Consider the following 23,404-nt stretch of genomic DNA (forward strand, 5'->3'; position numbering starts at 1 on the left):
TAACAATTATCTTCATGTTGCAGATCAAGGGTTAATGATAGGAGAAGGCAACATAATGGCATAGGTGATATTCATGCTGAGAACTTTCTCAGTAACATCTCTTATTTCAGCTCTTCCACTATACTACACTAGAAAAATATGCTATAGCAATTGGAGATTACTCAGTATTGATATTATCCAAGGTGAAGTGCTTGTATGTATTCTTCCTACAGAATTCAAAACAAAATAAAAAAATTCCTTCCAGTAGCACCTTAAAGACCAACTAAGTTAGTTCTTGGTATGAGCTTTCGTGTGCATGCACACTTCTTCTGAGCTCATACCAAGAACTAACTTAGTTGGTCTTTAAGGTGCTACTGGAAGGAATTTTTTTATTTTGTTTGACTATGGCAGACCAACACGGCTACCTATCTGTTACAGAATTCAATTTTAATTTTTGCTATAATGTGATACTATATAGCTGCCACGTTCATTAACACCCCAAATTGGATTAGCTTTGGTTAATGTTGCTTCGGGAGAAGCAAAAGCTTAAGGTGTAACCCCTACAATAATCTGGAGTCCATGAGATGGTTGTATGGTGTCTTGTAAGCCTCCTTCCAGCAACTCTTGCAGCCAAGCTGGTACCATACATATTGCTCTGCTTTCCTTTGGACCACATCAGCAAGGTCAAGGCTTGTTTCCCAGAGAGGTCACTTCAGTGCTGTTAACACAGCAAAAACAATGTGGGAGACAGCAGATGTGAATTACTGGTCTTTTCAGCCACAGCAGGTGCTGTGATTTTCCACGGTTTGGCTTAACCTCCAGAGGTGTACTCCATTGTCTTGCGAGACTGATGGATGCTAACAACAATGTTTATTTAAGTTTTGTCTTGTCATAGATTCTTCCCCCCCCCTTAGCATATTTTTTTGTAATTATTTCACTGTATTTAAATCATGCTACATTTGCACTGTCACCATTTTGTGATCATCTTGACATTTATAATGTCAACTCTGCAGGCTTGCATTAACCTCATTTTGCCATCAGTTTGATGTGCCATAGACCTGCACAGCAATAATTTAGCATTCATCATAGCATGTGCAGTAATGTCTCATTAGACTTGAACTAACAGAATTTTGTCTTCATAATTTGCCATCATAATAACCAGGTCTTCACAGATTTAATGTGACAATCTTTTGCTTCTCTTCCTAAAGCTGTGTAATCATTGTGATCCTTGGAGAGTTCAAATGAAGTCAATGTAATTAAAAGGTAGTTTTCTTTAAGTATCAGGACATGGGCTACTTATCAAAACAGAATCTTTTGAGCTATAGTTCCTTGGTTGCATGTATGAAGCTGCCTTGTGCCAAGTTAGACTATTGGACCATGTGGCCCAGTAGTGTCTAGTCCAGGATTGGGGAGCCTATTGGACTACAGATGTCATTTGACTGCAACTCCCATCATCCCTGAAATTGGCCATGCTGACTGGGGCTGATGGAGTTCAGCAAATGAGGCCCCCCCCCACACCACATCAGTCCTTCAAAGAGTCACATGTCAGCTTACCCCTCCAAATTCCAGCGCTATCATCATGCCTAAACCACTAAAAATGCTCCTTCTTCAGAAATATAGGTGATTTAATGTGCAACCACTAATGGGAAATCACACACAACCTTCTTCAATAATTCAAGGAGAAGGAAGGAAAGTGTTTCTCCTTTATTTCAGATAGGCTTCTAACTACAAAAAGTGTAAGTAGATTTCTAAAAACACCAACACAAATAGCATGCTTATCATATTTATTTCAACAGAGTTTCCATTCTCTCTGAATGCCATCATATAGATGCAGTATAGTATATTTCCTCACCATTATGTATTGAAAATGTGGTTTCAAAGAAATACAGGAACTGTAGTGGCCCTATTTTCCTTTTTTAACTGAAGAAGCTAGCTGAGAGTATATTGGGAATGTTGTGAGAGGCTCTTGCGTAAAAGTCAAAAGGGTTTTTAGAAAGAGCAGCCTACACAGCTAATAGAAGCTCTGAGGCTGTTGCATGTAAGAAGCGAATAGTGGGATAAGGACCATTCACTCACCTGCAAGTGAGAGCAGTGTGTGGAGTGTGGGAAACAAGCTATGATGATTCCTAATGGAACATTCAGCTTTTTGTCACTGGTCATTTCTCTAGCTGGATTTAACAAATATGATGGACAGGTTTTCTGTTGGTGATGACATAACTTTAAACGCCAAAATTGTCTGGATAAGAGGCTCGAAAGGTGTCTGGTGAAAAGACTAAAAAACAGAAAAAGCCAAACCTAACTGTTAAAAGATGTGATACTAAATATTAGGGATGTGCAAAATTTGTCTCTATGCTGCATATACATACACACACATATATACAGTATATATACATATACTTGTGTGTGTGTTTGTGTGTGTGTGTCTGAGAGGCATGCACAAATGTTTCGACACCCACCCACCCATGGAAATTAAACCATCTAAATTCAGCAATGAGAAGCATCCCAGATATATCTTTCATTGAATTAAACTGCAGGCTTACCACAGCATTTCTATTAAACATCAAGCCCTTTAACTATTGGAAGTGTTTGGACACAAAGTCCAACTGGAGGATAAATGCAATACGGAGTAACTCTTTTGGAAGAGGCTAACTATAATTTGGAAAGTCTAAAGTGTAGGAAAACATTCTAATCATCTGAGTGGGATATATCTTTTTTTTTAATCTTGTGAACTACCTTGAGATCTTTTGATGATGGGCAGTATATCAATCTAATATATGGAATTTGAGATGAACCGCCTCATTCAGGAGTTCAGTATCTCAGTCATTATATCATGTCCGGTGGTAACATCTCCCAGTGGTTGGATGCGTTGGATTAGTGTAGGCTAAAAATGAAAATAAATGCAGTAATATTAGAGTACATTTCACTCACCCTGCATTGTCTGTTGATTTTGAAGGAGAATCTACCAGAGTTCCCCACCACCTGCATGGCTCAAAACTCATAATAATAATTTGCAGCAGTGAAGACTAGTGCCTTCTTTGCCTCCTTAGTACAGTGGTACCTCAGGTTAAGTACTGAATTCGTTACAAAGGTCCGTTCTTAACCTGAAACTGTTCTTAACCTGAAGCACCACTTTAGCTAATGGGGCCTCCTGCTGCCGCCGCGCCACCAGAGCACAATTTCTGTTCTCATCCTGAAGCAAAGTTCTTAACCTGAAGCACTATTTCTGGGTTAGCGGAGTCTGTAACCTGAAGCGTATGTAAGCCGAGGTACCACTGTACATCAGAATCAGCTTATGTCTGTGCACCTCCCCCCCCCCTTTTAAAATAAAAAGATTTACTCCATCCAAATGAGAATACAAGTTCACTCAGAATTCGGTCCCATTGAATCCTGTGGGCCCTACAGGCATAGCCTGAAACAATGCTTTATTGAGTAATTTACAGTGCAGTCCTCTGCATGACTGTTATGAAGCCCTTGGAGTTCAGTGGGGCTTACCAGGAGGTATTATCAGTCTGGAGCCTTAAAGTATGCATTGACCTGTACATGTCTAATACAATAGAGTACTTACTATTAGAGTACTTACTATTAATTACAGAGAAGATATAATATTTATTGTGTCCACTTATTACACTTATATCCTTTTTATTTTTGCATGGGTCTTCCCGCAGCTTTCCACCCGGGCATGGACAACAATGAAACCTGCTTTGTTTTAACAATGTAACAGTACTGCTGTGCTGAAAACTCTTTAATTTCTCCAAAGATTTCTTTCCCTGCAAAAGAGGCTTTTATCCTTCCCATTTTCATTCTCAAGCAGCTTTCACATTTCTTTGGTGTTATGTTGAGCTTACTTTATCCTTGCAAGATGGCCATGCACTGTGTGTGCGTGCGCCATTTTCATTAAATATTTCTCTAGCACTCTGGCCACTGGCTGCCCATGCTTCCTGATCTGAGAAAGTTCCATTGGGGAGGCCCTCACGAAAAAAAATCCCTGAGCTTTAATTGAAGCAGGGGAAGCAGAGCAAGCTGGATGAGATGTCTACCAAGAGCATGAGAGAACAAACTTGCTGGTTTTATAAGGGAAGGTCTTCCCCTTCACATAAAAATACATTCTTTCCACACATACATATATATTTCAGAATCACTTAAACAATAAACAGGTGTCAGATGCATAGCAGGCAGTCTCCTCACCTTCTTGTGAGGAAAGCCCACCCAAATATTTCAGGTTCCCCCTCTCCCCACCCCACGCCCAGTAAGGAAATATGGGCTCTGAGGAAGGCTGCAGAGTGCAGGCCACTAGAAAGGGGATTTGTAGAATGAATGGGAACTCACAAACACTCCTGAGTAGATGATGGTGTGTCAAACTCATCACCCCTGTAAATCGGGGGGGGGGGGGGACAACATTCACTGGAACAGACAGCAGGTATACTTACCTGCCTTTACTTTGTCTATAGTGGAGGAACAGCAAGACAGTTTGAAGTGGAGGGCCCTCTTCTGTATTGGATGACAGGACCAGTAGATTTACACAGATGCAAGTACATAAAACTGAATGGGAAATGTATCCATAACACATCCTGAATAGCATTACACCAATTACATCTGTGGCCCATTGCATCCTACCTGATTCAAGCTTAAAGAAGAGTAAAAACTTGGCTTTAGATGGTTGATTTAGTTAAAAGACTCTGAAGGGTCTCTTGAGGGTTTGGAAATTGGTAAAGGAATATTATCTTGTGAGGATTCACAAGTGAGGTTGTATGTAATAAGCAATTTTTTTACTTAGACTCCTAGTTTTATCAACCTTTCTTGTTCTCAAATCCTCAAAGCATTGCTACTGTCAATTTCTTTTCTCTTGACACTGTGCTTCAAATTATTTTCAACATCAGTGCATGACTTTTGGACTCTGTGGGTTGCAAATTAATCCTTTATAGGCAGCTGAGGTACTCTATTCACTGATGGTTTGTCAGGAATTAATTTGGCTACCACTATGAAAAATGATAGGGATTCTAATCTAAAGGATAAAGGAGTGTGTTAAAAATCAGAATTTTATTAATGTTGTGCTTAGATACCCAGCCAAGCAATTATTTATTAATTTTAATTAAAAACAGATAGAAAACCAAAATATGACAGCAACCACAACACAAAACCTGATCATTTGGAAGGGATTTGAAAGGAAAGCAATGACCTACTGTTAGTTACTATTTAACGGCTTCTTCTTCATTTCCTTCGGAGGTCATTTCTTCTTGTTCACAGCATATAGAATTATGCATTATCTAAGCTTTGTTGCAGGGTGGCTGGACAAAATCAATCTTATCAGTGTTTCCTGGTATATTACTCATGAAATCACCAGCTATCTAAGAAATGTAGTACAGTACTCACTAATTATCTCAGAAATGTAATGTCAAGGAGAAAATGCCCACGTAGGGGGATTTCCAAGGTTAGTTGCATTAAGAATAGACGCCTCGAAATCAATAGACTTCAGTTACTTATATCATTGAGTGTACTCTGAAGATAACTTAGTTGGACATTACTCATTGACTGCAAAAGTATACATATAGCCATTAATCTTTTGAGCAAATTTCTCAATATAAAGTATATGGGAATATTAAGAGGTGTTTATTTGTGTGTGTTTTTAACTATGAAAACCAAAATACATATTTTGAATTTTGACCAAATTCTTTAAAAAAATGCAAAGCAATACCCTTGAATTTTGCCCTGATGTTTTCAGCAGCACTCATAAGAGTAAAGCATATTGAACCTAGCGATATAATAAGCTGTCCTATGCCTCTTGTTCAGTATTGTCATTATTCACTGTGGCTTTCCATGATTTCAGACTTGAGGTTTTCCAAGTGCAACCTAAGGAAACCAGGGATTGAACCTAGAATCTTTTGCACACAAAGCATGTGCTCTACCACTGAAGATATTTTTTTGGGGGAGGGGAGAAATAATGTGTAACTTATAAGATGTTTATGTTTTACACATTTTAATTCCTTAGGGTGGAATTCAATGTCATGCTTTGCCAATTGTTCTGTCTGCACATGGAATTCAGTTTGCCAGATGGAATGACCCCCCTCCTCAGCCTGTGTGCTGTTATGGGGGTTCTCCTAACCCCACTAAGTCCATTTGAGGGGGTTGGGGTGCACAGGGAAAGAGTGGAGGGAAAGACCCATTATGCAAGTGAAAGTCCTGGCACATAATGCACTGCTTTATTGTAAACTGTTGAATCAAAAGTTGAATCTGACCATTGTACTAGAATCAACTTTGGGGGAACTTATGCTTTAGAGTAAGACATATATTACACAATGCTTTGTTTCCTCTGTGTGTGTGTGTGTGTGTGTGTGTGTGTGCGCGCACACACACACACACACACACACACACACACACACTGTTAGAGTTCATTAAGTAACAGCAGCAAGGATCTCAAATTCCCATGAAAACATTAGTACCGGCAGGGGTGAAGCAAAGGAGGCTGGCAGCCTCAGAGCCGAGGTGGACTGCACTGGCATAGAACAAGGGCATAGAAATGTGCTACAAAATGCTTCTGCAGTTGAAAAGACCAAAGGGTTATAATGGAAGAGGAGATGACTGGACCTCCCCGTCATTCAAGATCGCACTATTGACTCCACTATAGCCAATTACTGTCAGGCTCCACAGAGAAATAATTTATATAGGGTGAAAAATGTATGATGTGTGAAGTGTGGAGAAAAGGAGCCAATGAGGCTTGGCAGCTTTCCTGTTTTTTGTTTTTTATTCAAGCGACTAACAGGAAGCACACCTGCAATGGAGCTGTGTCAAGCCAGCAAATGATTATTTCTGGGGTTTGCTGAAGGTGAATCGAAATAATGTCTGAGGTGAATAATGCTTTTTTTACCACAGTAAAGTAAATCTAACAGGTACCACATATTTGGAATTCCAGCAGAGCTACATATATTGTCTTGAATGTGGTGTTATTTGCATTCACCACACATTTAACGCTTATGCTTTGTTCCATACGTTTGCCTCTTAACAAGTGGGTAAATAAATTTCCCAGAAGCTATAGTGGCCCTGGATACTCAAAGGAGCGATAGATTACTGTGACTCAGAGCTAGGAATGGAGGAGAAATTTGATTCTGTATGCATTTATAGCTGAATCTATCAACTTTGCACTTCCTGAACAAGATGAGGAGCAAAGCACAGCTATCCTTCAAAATTCATACGTATCCAAATTTTGTGATGCAGTACTCCAACCAAACAATGCTTATGTATTCATATATTAGGAGAAAATGTGTATAAGAATGAAGATATTTTCACTAACATCCAAAAATGCATTTTGCAGTATTAAGGAAATTTGTTTGCAGAAATGTGTACATTAGTGATGTCTTCTTGAGGAGAACTGGGTTTCTTGAATCAGATTTGAGAGCCATTCAGTACAAATCATCACCTGTGTGCATTTTGTTCATTACTACATTCATACAGATAGGATATATGGGTAGAATTGGGAGTGGTTTACTGGGAGGGTAGGAGGGCAAGCCAGTGGGGAGATCAGTGCTATGTGGACCCACTGGCAGAGCCAGTGGGTCCAGTACTCCAATTCTCCTGTTGCATCCACACCGTGTGAGCCTCCCCATTGCTTCTCCCTATTGGTAAGCTTCAGCTATGGCAATGCTGGAAGGCCAGGGGCATAACCGTGCCCCTCCCTGCCAGCTGGACTGGCAGTATTCCTATTCTGAAAGAAAATGAGTTAAACTGAGACATAGTAAACACATATTGTGACAAATATTACTTGTCATGTTCAATATGCATGAGTTTACTGAAGACGGGGTTTTTTAAAAAGTGTTATACCCCCATAGGTTGGCTTGTTTGTTTTTCAGGTTGTTATTTTGGTATAGCATTTCTCAGGTTGGAAGAGTTAGGAGTTTTTTTTCTGAAAATATTTCCCGAGTGGTGAGGTTAGATTCAATAAATATTGAGGCTCTGGCATTCTTATGATTGCTGAATGTGAATATAGCTGTGAGGAATTGTGGTGGAGTTGAAAAACCCCACCCCCAAGTTGAAAATAAAATAAGAAACGTAAAATAAATGCATAAAGTAAAATTCAGATTAACCCAACTAGGTGCTGATAATGTGTTTGGAAAGTTTCCTCAGTCTGCAAAGGCTTCTCATCTTCATGATGATGATCACAATCTGATCCGCCAGGCATTTACAAGAGAAGCAGCACTGTGTGCACCGTAGTGTTGTTTTGAATGTTATCCGGAAAGCTGCTCCACATCACTTAAATCCATTATACATGCCATTCTGAAAACAGAGCCTTATATGTAGAGTTCATCAGCTGGCCTATTATGGGAAGCCAACTTGTTTTGAGGAAAGCGTGCTTTATTGCTTCTGCGCAGGTCCTGGAATTTGAAACATCTCAGGGCCTCAACAGAACCCTGGCATCAGTTACTCTGTCAGCTTAGTGGAAGTTAGAATCATGTTATTCCCCGGTACAGAATCCAGTTCTGAGAAGCAGCTGACTGTACACTGAAATTAACAAGGGAATATTAAGGAGATGAGAGGATTTTTTGTGTGAAATGCTGCGGCTTGTTGAGTCGCAGCCATCATAATTTTGGTTTATTTTTGTTGGCTTTTAAAAAGGACATTGGAACAGTGACACTGGATTGTAGTACTTTGGGAAACTCTGTTGGTGTTTGCCTTGGACCTTCTTTTATGCTTACATGCTGTGGTATGAGGAAGAGGAAGAATGTAAGTACAAAATGTCTGAAATACTTTTACCATTGCATTTAAATCTGTGACATAATTCTGCTGAGGTCTGTAGGAAAGTCCTTTAATAGGATGCATTCTTGTGGGGGGGAATCACCCCAATGATGCAAAGGTCGGCTACAGAACAGTGAGGAGGGGTGCCTGTATTTCAGGGTTGCTTAAACAATTGCACTTAAATAGAAATTCGTGGAAATAAAAAGCTATTGCGTGAGAACACAAGGGGCATTTCGAACATTCAGTATTTACTAAAGGTTTCTAGTTGGGGAGGGGAGGGAAGGGAAGTGACTGGGATAAAAATAGATTTTTCATTATTGTTTTTAATAGTCTGGCAAAAGTTCAAAAGACTATCAGCTGCTTTGAATTATAATGGCATATGCTGTTTCCACTGCCCTGATTGATGTACATGAAATGGGATCTTGTTCATTATTTTGTAGTAAAGTAGTTGAACAGTCACTGCACCTTTCCCCATCTCCCCCAACAAGAAAAGAGCCCTAAGGTTGCTCTGGTGTTTTTACATCCTTCCTCACGCTCTGTGCTACAACTTTTTCATATTTTCTTGCAAAAAAAGAAAAAGCCAGAAAGAAAGAACTTAGATAAGATTGATAGTTCTGTTTTAAAGATTGTGGAAGGATAACCATTTTTATTTCATACTTGGCCTAGTATATTATCCACATACAGGTATAGAAATCTTTGCCTGAATGCTCTAAGGTTGGTATTTTTATCCTTTTCTGTCTTTTTAAAAAGCAGACATGCACAATTCATAAACTACCAATGCAAGGTTACACTACCAGCCATATCTTTCCGCATGGAAGGTGGCTAACAACTCACATGCTTATGTAGCTGAAGGTAGAATGTAAAAATAGGCAGCAATAATCTCTTCGGCTGCTTCTAATTTATTTCCAAAATTTGTTGCAAAGTGAAAGTGTATGAATGAGTCCTGCCAAAATGTATGGTCCGCGTATTGGAGCTAAACAAAACAAGTAGTTTATTTGAAGAGATGAGAGGGCATGATGTTGCTATTGATTGGAAAAGTTTGCATTTTTGCCAGTTGTCCAGGGAGACCGACAAATGGTGGGTCAAGTGAAACCACGTCTATTTAATGTGGCTTTGGTGGTGATTTTGGCAATTTAGCTTCGGTGGAAGAAACTTCCTTTTGGAATAAATGTTGCATGTCTTGCATTGCTGGGAGACTTCCAGGACAGCCTGAAAAGGGAGATAGGGCACTCTGTTTGGGGGAAAGGTCACTTGCTGGTGGGATAGCTGGTGGGGAGATCGCAGGAAAGCCTGTCTTCTTGACAGGAGCACTAGAACTCCCGCTCTCATAGTATGGTTTTAGGCAGCTTGTTGAAGAGTTCTGTTTCAATGGCCTTTACCTCTTTTGTCATTGGCGTCTGCCTGCTTTGGCTCTGTTTAATGTCACTATATTTTTAACTGTGACTCTCCCAGCTTTGTTTTTAAGGCTGTTGACTTTTTTTTATTTATCCTGTCACTATTTTCCATTGGTATATCATCTTGTTTTATTGTAAACCAATTTCTGTGGTTCAGTGGAAGAATAATTTATATGTTTTTGTTGTTTTTAAGTTTGGAGAGGACATTTCTTTATTCAACCCAAGAATTTTTATTTTTATGTGTTTGCGTGTTTGTGTGGAATGTTTATATCCTGCCTTTCAGCTGTAATTCACAAACCAGCTTCAGGCTGAAATCTTATACACGTTTATCTGAGAGTAAATCCCATAGAATTAAATGGGATTTCCTGTATAGGATTGTACTGTAAATTTCTTCCACTACTCTTTACTTCACATGATGTGATCAGTCATAGGCAATACAGGAATTAGTAAGGAGGGTGGAGCAGCAGATTTATTTATTTTTTAATTCTCTACAAGGCTCATTCCAAATTTTATCATTTAGGGTATGGAAAGAACTTAAGTATATATGGAAATTGACATGTTTGTGTTTTGAATTCTGCAAGGTACTTTGATTAAACTGATGGGAGCCTCACTTAATGGAGGCAGTGCTGCTATTTCAGAGACACATGCTAAGCAATTTGAAGGCAAGCCAAAGCACAATGAGAAGGAATAATGATGACCTTGGTTTATTTTTTGCTCAGTACATTCAGGTTTTTGATTGGATTCTGAACAAGGCAACAGTTTTCTCTCCCAGAAAGCTTTGCCCTAGTTCTTGGAGGCTTTGCATTCTTGTTATCAAAGCAGCTGGTTCATATTGGAGCATTTTCTTGTGAAGGTCGTGGGCTGCAGTGTGGGGAAAAAAGAAAGATTTCCTTATTGAACCCAGCCAAGTATGTGCTTTCTATGAGAACATTTCTGTGCAGAGACCTATTAGCCTGTTGACCTGCCTAGCATACTACTGATGATAAATAAAAAGCATTCTACTGAATTGAAGTTTGTTTGCTTTTTGTTTTTTGTTTGGCTTGTTGGCCCCTTTTGTTTGATGTTACTCGTGGTAATGCAGTTTTTTAAAAAATTGATATGAGAATGCCTCATATTATTAATAAATAGATGAATACAGATTTATCCAGGAAAATCTAGATGATTGAAAGAGAGTACAATCATTTTATTATATTATGAATAACCAGAAGCCTATGGGCATTGTGTGGGTGTAGTTGAAAGCTATTCTTTTCCATTCTCTTTTAGAGAATGCAATACCCTTCTGTAGTCACAGTTTTGTCTCAAAAACTTTGGATCACCTTTGCTTACTGATATAAAGGAGGATCAGAACTTCTCAATGAAAATGGAATAACAGTTTTACTTTTCTGCAAAAAGAACACGAGCTAAAGGGGGTGAGTGGATAGGATTCAGCAATGCAGACAACTTCAGTTTCACAATACTTTTCTCTATTTTATTCTGAAGATATGTAAAGGCAAATGTAAAGGACCCCTGGCAGTTAAGTCCAGTTGCGAACGACTCTGGGGTTGCGGCGCTCATGTGGCCAGCATGACTAAGTCGCTTCTGGCAAACCAGAGCAGCACACAGAAATGCCGTTTACCTTCCCACTGGAGCGGTACCTATTAATCTACTTGCACTTTGATGTGCTTTCTAACTGCTAGGTTGGCAGGAGCAGGGACCGAGCAATGGGAGCAATGGGAAAATATGTAGACAGTATACTGTATAATCTAAATTAATTACCCTTTTTATATAGGCCCAGTTTCACATAATGCTAAGACGAACCATGACATATCAAGAATGTGCCTTGGCCACATTGCTGCTTCTCCTGTCATGCTGTTGTGAGTTAACCCATGGATTGGCTTATCATATTGTCCCAACTCAGACTCGTGGTTTGTCTTGCTCTCATCTATGGTCAAGGTCTGTTCTATTGATTACCAGTCATGACTTGTTTGCATGAGAGAAACCATGACAAAATGTTCAGTGAAAACTCAGTATTTTTTCTAAACAAGCAAAAAACAAACCACCTAACATTTTTATTCTTTTTACTCTTTGAAATATTTCAGGTTTCCTGAACCAGACTAATTGCTAAAACATCAAAGCACATATGTTCTCCTCCTTTCCCTAACTTTAACCTGGCATGGAAATAATCAACATTAATCTGGTTTGAAAACTGATAAAATCTTATGACATTGGAAGAATGACAGGCTAAATGACCTAGTAGACTCATTCTTCCTCTATTACCGAGTCTATGAATAGATGTGCTTTGGGATTTGAACAGGAAATGTCCTTATTTTTAGCTTGGTCATTTCATTCTGCTTTTTCTGCTTCTGTTAACTGTGAATATGTGGCACCTAGAAAGGATCTGATAGAAAGATTAACCATTACACAAATAAACTCATCAGCTGAGGTGTAATGACATCTAAGATAACTTGAGAACTCGTAAACCTATCTGTAATGATCTGATTGTGATTTAATATTTCGATGTAAGTCTCTTTCAGAGTACAATCCGCTGCAACCTGCAGCACAATCTGGAGCCCCTAATCTTAAAGGAAAGGGTAGCTCATACTCATTATGTTGTTCAAAACCCATTCATCTCAATGGTGTCCATTAAAATACTCATCTTTGATTAGGTTTTGTTTGTAAAGCATTTACTGGTTAAGATGATACAGTCCTCTGATTACTCTCCAATGAGATATCATGAGTGAGATTGTGCCTTCCCTCCCCATCCCATTTTCAGGGCCCTAGAGATCCATTTTGAGGCTTAATGTTCACATAGATGTCCATTTAAATCCAATGTTTATACAGTGGTACCTCTGGTTACGAACGCTTTGGGACCTCTAGTTACAAACTCCGATAACCCGGAAGTAGCTGCTCCTGGTTGCGAACTTTGCCCCAGGATGTGAACAGAAATCACATGTTGGAAGCGCACGCGCAGCAGGAGGCCCCATTAGCGAAAGTGTGCCTCAGGATAAGAACGGTTTCAGCTTAAGAATGGACCTACGTAATGAATTAAGTTCATAACCAGAGGTACCACTGTAGTCCTAAACACTACATTTGATATCCCAGGTAAAATTGGCAAACTGATTACTCTTTCTGGATCTGAGCACTTTAGGTTTTAGGTGGCGAATGCATTGTGCTCCTTGTCTACCACTGGTCCCCACCCTGCACTCAGCTCTCACCCGTGGCTTCTAGAAGCTATCAGCATGCGACAGTGGCCAAACCCCAGGAAATGGCTTCAACAGGCTGGCTAAACCAGGTTGACGGTCACTGGGTGAGCGTAGCTGATGGATCTCAAACCTTCAGTGAATTAGGGACTTCCTCTGCATGCAAAAACAGGTTCTGGCAGGTTGAGCGGATAAGACCAGTAGTTGGTCCAGCAGTGAGGAACACAGTTTCTGCTCATGTTGTAGAGGGAAGTGAGGAGCAGATGGGACTCATCAATCTGGGAAGGTAGCACATCTAAGAGAAGGAAAACTCTGATCCTAAACCTCTGTTGACTTGTGGAATATCTTCAGGAGAAGAAAAGGCTAAGGAGTAAACCCTACACAAATCTGGAGAGGCATTCTTAAGTTGGTTGAAACGTACCTTGTTTGCCTCCTTCCAGCAATTCCTGCAGGCAAGCTGGTGCCAAATGTATTGCTCTGCTTTCCTCAGGACCAAACCAGTGAGATCAAAGCATTGTCCTCTGGGCTGCCCAGGACCTCCATACAACTGCCCAAGCTTGTACCCCAGGGAGGTCACTTGAGTGCTGCTAATGCAGCAGTTTGACTTCACCCCACACTCCATTGCCACTCAAGACAGATGGATGTCAACAACAATCCTAGTAGAAATGTCACTCCAAAAAATGGATGTCTGGTGGCTTCAGAGTGTAGCTGAGCAATAAAAGGAGAGTGTTCTTCCAATGGTCAGTTTATTGTGGAGACAGTTTGGACACCTTGTGTAACCTTGTTATAAAGTGCCAGTATGTTGCCGTCCAACCGTATCACATATCTGTTTCCTTTGGGGTGTCAGTTACGGCTGGCAGGTTGCAAGAGCTGAGAAAATGGCTTTGTGTATGTGCTTAAAAGGTCAGCCCGTTTCCTGGAAGAAGCTAAAGTTACATTGTGAACTTTCTAAAATACGCCAAACAACACATGTAAATGTGGCTAATCAAATAAGCATTTGAGATTAAATATTTATTATACTGTTTCAATCCATTCATCTTTTTAGCCAGTTTTAGATGCTGCTATAGCAAGACTAGCAGAGGATCAGTAGTAAAAATGTGTTTCATGTTGTTAAAAGATTCAGCACTCATTAAAGAGGTAACCAGTGTTCCTTGGGAGCCATTAGTAAATTGATTTTTCAGAAATCTACACTTCCAAGAAATATTACAAGAGGCTTGTAAGCAATTTATTTAAAAGATGAGAAGGGAATTGTTCTTCTAATAATAGTGCAGAAGCTTCAGAAGCTTTAATTTTAGAGATTTTCTGTTTTAATTAATTTGCTGAATGGCACTCATCCATAATGAAACTGAATGAAAGAAGTATGCTGGCCAATCAAAATTTGATATATTTTTAAACTGATAAATCTGTTGGACTTCTGTGTGTTTATCATATCATAACTTAGATCTCATTAATTTCAGTGGGAAATAAATGCAACTGATTTAGTCTAGATCTAACCTATAATGTGTACATCTTATCTGTTTTCCAGTGTATCCCAAAAGATATAAATGGAGAAAATGGGCATTTAAAAGTATTCTACAAGGACACTCTTCTTGGACTTGGGTCTCTGGTGTTATCTAAGCTATGCTAAGATGTGAAATGAGAGGCTGAGGGAGAGTTCTCAGTGCAATAATTGTGTTCTAAAGCACTAGAGATAACAGCATTCCTCTCTTCATAGGTTCCCCCTTCACCTATAATATTATAAAGATGTGGAACAGACCTCTCCATCTCTGTCCTCATTGCCTTACACATATACCTTCAGCTTTTGTAAAAGAAAGGTCTCCATCACAACAGCCAAAGCGTTTTCAGCAGCATCATGCTAAATGCCAATTAAATAAATTAAAAAGACATTAAAATGAATATGGGTGGGGGGGTCACATCATTACGGCATTATGAATTGGTTAGTGAAGTACTTTTAAGCTTCTGGTGCTACAGTTTCAGATGGTTACAGAAGATCCTCCTCAACAAAAAAAAAGTTATAAAGAGGATAAATGTTGCTCATTTTACAATTTTTTTTGAAATGAAGGAAAGCGTAATTTTAACTTGGTTTTATTAATGCACTTAACTGGCGAAAATTGTCTCATAATGATGTTAAAATGAGGAAAGCTATAAATTCTATATATAATAGGAAAGTCCAGAAATTTACTACTACAGTACAATTATAGTTAATGTAAAATGAATTCCATAACATTTTACATTAAATGCAGTGTAAATGAGCATTAAAAAGCTTTTCCTGGGCTGTATATCAAGAAATGTGTCTAAATTCAACCCTAGACTTAGCTTATTAGGGAAATGGATGTTCTTTGTGTGGATTAGGGATAGAATTTTTGGAACATATTGCTGTTGAGCTGATAGAAATGGATTCCCGCCCCCCACACACCATTCCCATCTTGTTCCTTAATCTCAACAAGTGAATTTGGATTTCTTTTACCACTTTGGCTCAAAATATGAACAACTGTTGCACATTACTCCTTAGAGGTCAAAATACCAAACATCTGGAGCATCATGGAGCTTGATCTGGCAGCCTCACATGGGCTGTTGTCTTGTAAGAACATTTGCACCTCAGCATTAATAAAAATATGTGATGCCTCACTCCAAACTAGGTCAGGATTTGGAGTTATTCACATGAAAGACTGCCTATTGTTCCATTTCCTCCCCCTTTCCTTCATGGGTGCCGTAAGTATTTATATTGTTTTACCTGATCTAGGGGGCGCAGCTACCCCCCCCTGCTCCCCTTGGCTATGCCCATGCTTTCCTCCCCATCTGATGTACCCATGGGAGTACCACAGCTGGAGTAGACCAGGCATAGGCAAACTCGGCCCTCCAAATATTTGGGGGCTACTACTCCCATGATCCCAAGCTAACAGAACCAGTGGTCAGGGATGATGGGAATTGTAGTCCCAAAACCTCTGGAGGGCCGAGTTTGCCTATGCCTGGAGTAGACTCAGGACAGCTGAGGGTCACATGCCTTGTCAAGGTTGTGGGGTTGAGCCCCATGTTGGGCAAAAGATTTCTGCATTTCAGGGGGTGGACTAGATGACCCTTGGTATCTTGCCCAATTCTACATTTCTATGATTCTATAAGTAAGATGGGCTAACATTCTTCACATACGTTTTTGTGATGTGATGATGATGGCCAGTTGTTTTCCTGCAACACTACATACTGACATGAGGAAAGCAACATGTGTGAAGGAACATTTTGTTTCACAACAGGAATACATTGGAAGATGGGTAATGTATCCCAATTAAGGTTTAACTCTCCATAACATCTAGCAACTCTAGCTTAGTTTTTAAAGTTTTTGGTGTTATATTATTTATTAGATGTGTGCTTAGAACTGTGGAAGTGTTTTCCTAAGCCTGAAAACCTATTATTTATGTGTGAAAGTTGCAGAGATGTTATCGTTCTGTGAAATGCTGCAAATGACTTTCAGGGCTCAGATCACATTACTCCATTCTGGAGTTGCTCATATTGCCATGTGTGGGTTTGCAATCTGGGTGAAGAAGAGCCAGCAAGCCAGAACAACTAAATCATTGAGTCAACTGAGCCCCATTGTTGTGGGTAGAAACAACTTGCTTTTCAGAGCTAGAAGGAAATATTTCATAGGCGAAATAGTTCACTAGATAGATGAAACCTTTCTGTAAACATTCAAGTTGATGCCATCAACTATATTTAGCTACGAAGATGGAGGCAGAGCAAGGCTCAAGTGGCAGCATCACAAAGACATTCTATGGGGGTGGGAAATGGCTTTTCCCATAAAGTTACCTGGGAAGGGACATTATGTACAACCAGTTCCTGGGGAAAAATAGATGTATTTTCAGCTAGCATGATAAGTGCTAATATTTCTAGTTGCTCTGCGGTTAAAAGCTCCCTTTGAAAAGGAGAGGATTTTAAGGCAGCCCTTGGAGCACCTCATAAAATTGTAAGTAAAGGACTCTCCACATGTGCTAAGGGAAATGTAGTCTAAACAGCACATGTATTTTCTAATCTGAGCATGGGTCCAGAAATGTGAACCAGGAATCTTCACTTTACATTGCAGACAAAATCCCTACAGTGGACTGGTTCAAACATATTGTCATAATGCAAAATCATAACTTATACGCAGGCTTAAGCAGCCTTTGACTCACATGCTCCCTCCTCCAGTGTGGCCATTTGAGAGGAGTTCAAAAGCTTTTGCTTATGTTTTTTCATTAACCATGATTTCTGGTAACATCTGAATTGAGTAAACTGTAGTTGATCTTCACTATGGTTTGTTAAAACGTACAGTAAGCTTCAAATAAAATATCGTTTTCAACAAACAACAGTTAAGCTATACCACAGTTTAGGGGTCAGTCTTAAGCTGATTCAAAATAAAGTGGTTGCTTCCAATCACATACACTCAGCTGTGCCAGAGGGGAAGTCAGAGTAATACCAATTGTATCCCCAGTACAAAAGTAAGTTGTGGGGAGTTTTTGCTGTCCCGGAGCCTAAATTTGGGGAGATATTACTTTGAATTGCTACTTTCTAACATGGGGGCCTAACATGGAATTTGAGGTGAATTGGGGGGTTATTCAATAAAATACCTGAGATACGTTAAGGCAAACTGAAAGCACAACTTAAATGTTGTTGCTGGCATCCATTAGTCCTGAGAGACAATGGAGTCCACCTATGGGGGTGAAGCCAAACTGCTGTGCTAGCAGCCCTTAAGTACTAACCTCCCTGGGCTGCAAGCCTGGGCAGTATGTATGGAGGTCATGGGCTGGTCAAATGACAAGACCCCCCCCCCAGCCTTGCTGATGTGGACCAAAGGAAAACAGAGCAATACTTTTGCAACCAGCTTGACTGCAGGAGTTGCTAGGAGGAGGCAAACAAGGTGCCATCCAACCGCCTTAGGGATGCCACTCCTCTGTAAAAGAATTCATAGTCCTGCTTCCTGCTGCTTCAAAGGGGCAGCAGTTAAATGTGCTGCCTTAGTTTGTTGTTTTGGTATATTGTTTTAAAGCGCCATCTGAATATCTTAAAACAATCTTCTGCTGTCTAATTGCCTTTTCCATGCCTACTGCCCTTAAGTCCCATTGCTCCAATACAGCCAGGGCTTTGTGTTCTGATCCATATAGTAGAGAAGAAACATATTAGTATTTGGAAGCAGGGGTGAAACATGCTACATTAATTCCAAATATATATAAATGAAATCAATTAAAGAGGCATGAAAAAGGGTAAAAGAAATGGTTGGAATGAAAGTGAAGATTTTTCTAGTTAAATAATAGCAAATGATTTAAACCCCTTTGTTAATACCCAAGACTGACATTTCCCACAATTTCACTGTCAAACTGGGAACAATCCATAAGGACCAGGTAACTTTAATAGCTGCTTTTCTAAATTCTGTTTTGACCTTTTGACTATAAAAGGCAATTCCTTGGAGTTCCGAAAGGTACAGTTCCTTGATCTTTGGGTAAGAGCTACAATACACTACTGTATTTCAGTAATATACCTTATTTGACTGCTTTTTTCTCCTTGTGCCAAAGGTATAGGATGAAAGTTCAAATGCATCTTAAAATGCCAGCGTTCAATTCTGCTCCTAGCTTCATTTAATGAACAAGGAATAGGAGTGTGATTCCCATTTTTCTTAGTGGTATTCATTTGAATTCTGATCCAAATAATTTATCCAGTTTTCAAACATACTGGCTTACCTCACTTCAAAAAGCTACTATTGAATTTCTCCAGCAACCCACTGATGTTGTGCTTCTCTGCACACTATTGTTAATTGTTAGGTACAAAGCTGGAAATCACAGTACTTGAAGTTTTAAAATCAAAGTATTTCCAGCAGTTGTCATCCGTTGACAGCTTGTTGAAGTCTTTCACTGCTTTCATTGGTTTAAAATGTAATCTAGGAATCCTTTGTGCTGCTCCTTGTGAACTGATCACAAATGTGTTTGTGCATTGTTAGTGTTCATACTTTAATGAATGGAAAAAATTGAACTTCAAAGTTACTTGCTAAAAGGCAGTGAGGATACTTTGCCAATGTGAAGTATCCGGTGTGCAAATAATTCCACATTGCAAAGAATTCAAATAATCATTCCAGATTTTCTCATTTTGTATATGGAGATTTCAAAATAAAAGTTAGTTTATTTATAGGCAAAAATAATTTATGCCACTGGGAAATCCTGTGGGACTTGGTCACAAGTTGTGCAAACCTGGCTTCAAACAAAAGAGAAATGTTGGGATTTGTGCCACACTTTTTTTTTAGTTTGAAAATGAATGAATTAACTTTTAACCCTATACAGCCATTAGAAAAAGCCTGTTTCAACACCTTTGATTACTCAGAGGAGAAGCAGAACTTTCCAGCAATAAGATTGTCAACAGAGCTTTAAAAGAGAAGGATAATAAATGGTACATCCACAAGTAGAATAGGATAATTTGTCATGAGCTGCATTCAAACAACACTTTCTTCTCTCCTCCCAACATTTCCCAACCTGTTGATGTTCACATTTTATTGAATATTTCACATGATAAAAACCACTTCTGAAAATCTAGTGGAGTCTAGCAGAAGTTTAATGCTTATTTCCATGTTAAGGTACCACAGTGGAAAAGGAATGCTAGAGATTGAGATAGAAGCAATAACGTTATAACCAGTAAAACTAATGCAATATAAACCATATGACTGAATTCAGGCTTACAGTCAATTCTCCTTTTACTTCTTCATTCAGTGGCTGAGATCTTTGGTGCTCCATGAATAGTTACTGTTGTTCTAGCTCTGATCAGCCCCAGCCAACATGACCAATAGTCAAGGATAGTGGGAGTTGGGGGGGCAACAGGAGGATCCCCATTTGCATAAAGGAAGACTCAGATGGAGACAGAACTAATCTAAAACCCAGGTGTTCCTAAATACAAATTTAGAATTGTAGCTGACCATACATTTAATTCATGTATTTTATTTGGGATGGATGAATAAATCTGTTACAAGTCAGTTTTCCATGTGTTCATTCATAAATCCTGATCCATCCTCATTTTTGCATTTAATCTGCAATGCTGAGAACCATGTCAAAACACTTAGGGAAGTGTGAAATCTGAAGACAGTTGCATTTCAATATGTTTCTTAATCTAGGAGTGCAGATCAGGTCACCTGAGTTCACAAACTGAATTTCTTGAGCATTCCTGTTGTTGACACCATCCTGAAAAATTAGCACAAATGGAAAGCAAGGATTGGCTGGGTCATAAAACACCATCAGAATAGACAGAAATAAATGTGGCTAAAGAGAGAGGAGGACTCTCAAATGGAATTCTGTGAAATGAGATAAGAGGCTTTTACATAAATGAAAACTTACATATAGTGTAATCATATACATATCTGCTCAGAAGTAAGTTTAATTTTGATTGCTAGGGTTTATTCTCAATAAATGGGTACAGGGTTATAGCCTCAGCATCCCACATTCAACCTAACAGCAAAAATTGCTAATACTGCATCTATTTAAATGTTATTGTGTTATTCTGCTCCTGTTTTATATGTGTTTTCTCTCCAACTATGCAACAGACAAAAAAAAAAAGCCAAATACTTAATTCTTTTTCACAGTGCAAGTCATAAAAATTCATTTCCTTCAACGAGGTTATAGTGTACAGTGCATGAGAAGCTAGGTTTTTTTTAAATAAAGAATAAATCTGTTGATTGGAGAACAATGAACTTGCAGAAGTGCTGCTAACTGAATGCATGTTGTGTAAGAAAAAAGTAACCCATGACTTTTAAGGAATGTGTAGTAGACAATGTTCACTTATTTGAGTGTTTGATAACCATTTCTAAATAGACACTTCACTGTAGTTCAGAACACACTAACATTCCTAAACCCACAAGGACATTTTAGTATGGATCAACACTCTGTTTTTATCAGAAATAGTTTAGAAAGCTCTGATATTACACTAAAACTGTAGTCTGCAGTACATAGGTGAAATGAGGAATACTGGTGAATCCTGGGCTGGGTCACTAAATAGAAAACAGAACTAACGCACACTTCCCCAAATTTTCATGCTGAATTGCTTGTTTTGAACCAAGGTTTAAATTACCAGTTCTAGTATATCTGTTTGTCCAGATAAAATGTTTCAGTCTTTTCTTGGAGAAATTCATGTGGAAAATTCTACATTGGAATTTAAAGTCCACATAAGTAGGACAGTAGATTCCTGCCAGTGTGATATTTTGGGGCAGTTACATTATATATACTCAGAATCCTCTCTAGAGTTTACTTTCTGGTCATGTGGTCGCCTCTTGACCCACCCTACCACAGTAGTTTCTCTTGTATCAACTGTCCACCATAACACTCACTTAAATTTGGTATACATTTTTCAGAAATAATCTTCCATAGGAGTGTTATTGCCACAGAGAATAGTCTTATGGTGAGACTTTTTTTTTTTACTATGAGGGTTCCAAAGTTTGAAATTACAAACTTGTATTCTTTGAAGGTGTGGGGAAACTTTGACATTCCAGATGTTGCTAAATTACTACTATCATCCCTACTCACTGGCTATGCTTGCTGGGGCTGACCAGAATTGCAGTTCAGCAAAATCTTGAGGGCCAAAGGTTCGCCATCCTGGTCTAGAGATTGCAGACATGTGTTTGTATATTTCTTCTCTGGGCACCACAATTTAAGTAAGATATTAATATGCTGGAACGGGTGTAGAGAAGGGCGACCAAGGCGATTAAGGGGCGGGAAGCAAAGCATTATGAAATGGTTGAGGGAGTTGGGCATATTTAGCCTGGATGAGAGGACACTGAGAGGAGATATGCTAGCCATCTTCAAGTTTCTGAAGGGGTGTCACATGGAGGATGGAGCCAGCTTGTTTTCTCCTGTTCCGGAGGGTAGGACCTTAACTAATAGCTTCAAGTTACAAGAAAGTAGATTCCGACTAAACATGAGAACCTTTTGTGTTTTTTTTGTTTGTTTTTTTTCCTTTTTTTAAAATATAATATTTATTAATAGTTTTTTTTAAAATTATAACATAATAAACGAAACATACAAAAAAAATCACATTTCATAACATATTTTCTTATCCTTTTTGGACTTCCTCACATCTCCCTCTCCTACGTTCCAAAATATAAAAATTAATTCAGCAATTTATCACCTTGTCCGCACCTTATCTAATTTTCCAATGTTATATCTTAAATTTTAGATATATTCATTTGACTTTTTAAAACTTTTTAGTTTAGCCTAATCATTATCTAAAAGTTGATTTTTTCCTAAATTTAGCTTATCTTCATAGTTCAGTTTATCTAATTCAATGGTGCCAAGTTGTTTGTGATCAAGCATCCTCCTTAACATTCATACAGTTTACAATATTTTTGCAAATAGTCCTTAAATTTCTTCCAATCTTCTTCCACCGTCTCCTCTCCCAGGTCTCGAATTCTGCCAGTCATCTTGGCCAGTTCCATATAGTCTATCAGTTGCATCTGCCATTCTTCCAGTGTGGGTAGATCTTGGGTTTTCCAATGCTTCGCAACGAGTATCCTTGCTGCTATTGCTGCATACATAAAAAATGTTCGGTCATTCCTTAGCACCCTCTGGTCAACGATGCCCAAAAGGAAGGCCTCTGGTTTCTTAGGGAAGGTATACTTAAATACCTTTTTCAGCTCATTGTATATCATTTCCCAGAAGGCCTTAACCCTAGGGCAAGTCCACCAGAGGTGAAAGAACGTTCCTTCACTTTCCCTGCATTTCCAACACTTATTATCAGACAAGTGGTATATTTTTGCAAGTTTGACTGGGGTCATGTACCATCTATATATCATTTTCATTACATTTTCTTTCAAAGCATTACATGCAGTGAAATTCAGCCCAATGGTCCATAACTTTTCCCAGTCCTCAAACATAATATTATACCCAATGTCCTGTGCCCACTTTATCATAGCCGATTTAACCATTTCATCTTGTGTGTTCCATTTTAACAGCAAGTTATACATTCTTGAGAGTACCTTAGTCTTAGGCTCTAACAGTTCCGTTTCTAACTTCGATTTTTCCACCTGGAATCCTAACTTTTTATCAAGTTTAAAAACTTCTTTAATCTGAGCATAATGTAACCAATCTCGCACTTTGTCTTTCATTTTCTCCTGACTCTGCAATTTCCAATTATCTC

General features: G+C 38.9%; 1 protein-coding gene across 10 annotated transcripts in view; it reads left to right on the forward strand.

The window, feature by feature from the left end:
- Window positions 1–23,404, forward strand: part of DMD (dystrophin) — a 1,027,161-nt gene that overhangs the window by 132,731 nt on the left and 871,026 nt on the right. The window contains exon 1 of one of the 10 annotated variants that reach the window (XM_079972193.1): window positions 8,398–8,691. The exons of the other annotated variants lie outside the window; for them this stretch is intronic. Within the exon in view, the coding sequence (XP_079828319.1) occupies window positions 8,664–8,691 (28 nt within the window). The 5' untranslated portion in view covers window positions 8,398–8,663. Of the gene's footprint in view, window positions 1–8,397; window positions 8,692–23,404 lie in introns of those variants that run through there. 10 annotated transcript variants of the gene reach the window in all.

The sequence above is a fragment of the Podarcis cretensis genome (assembly GCF_951804945.1).
Source record: "Podarcis cretensis genome assembly, chromosome: 4".
Lineage (NCBI taxonomy): Eukaryota > Metazoa > Chordata > Lepidosauria > Squamata > Lacertidae > Podarcis > Podarcis cretensis.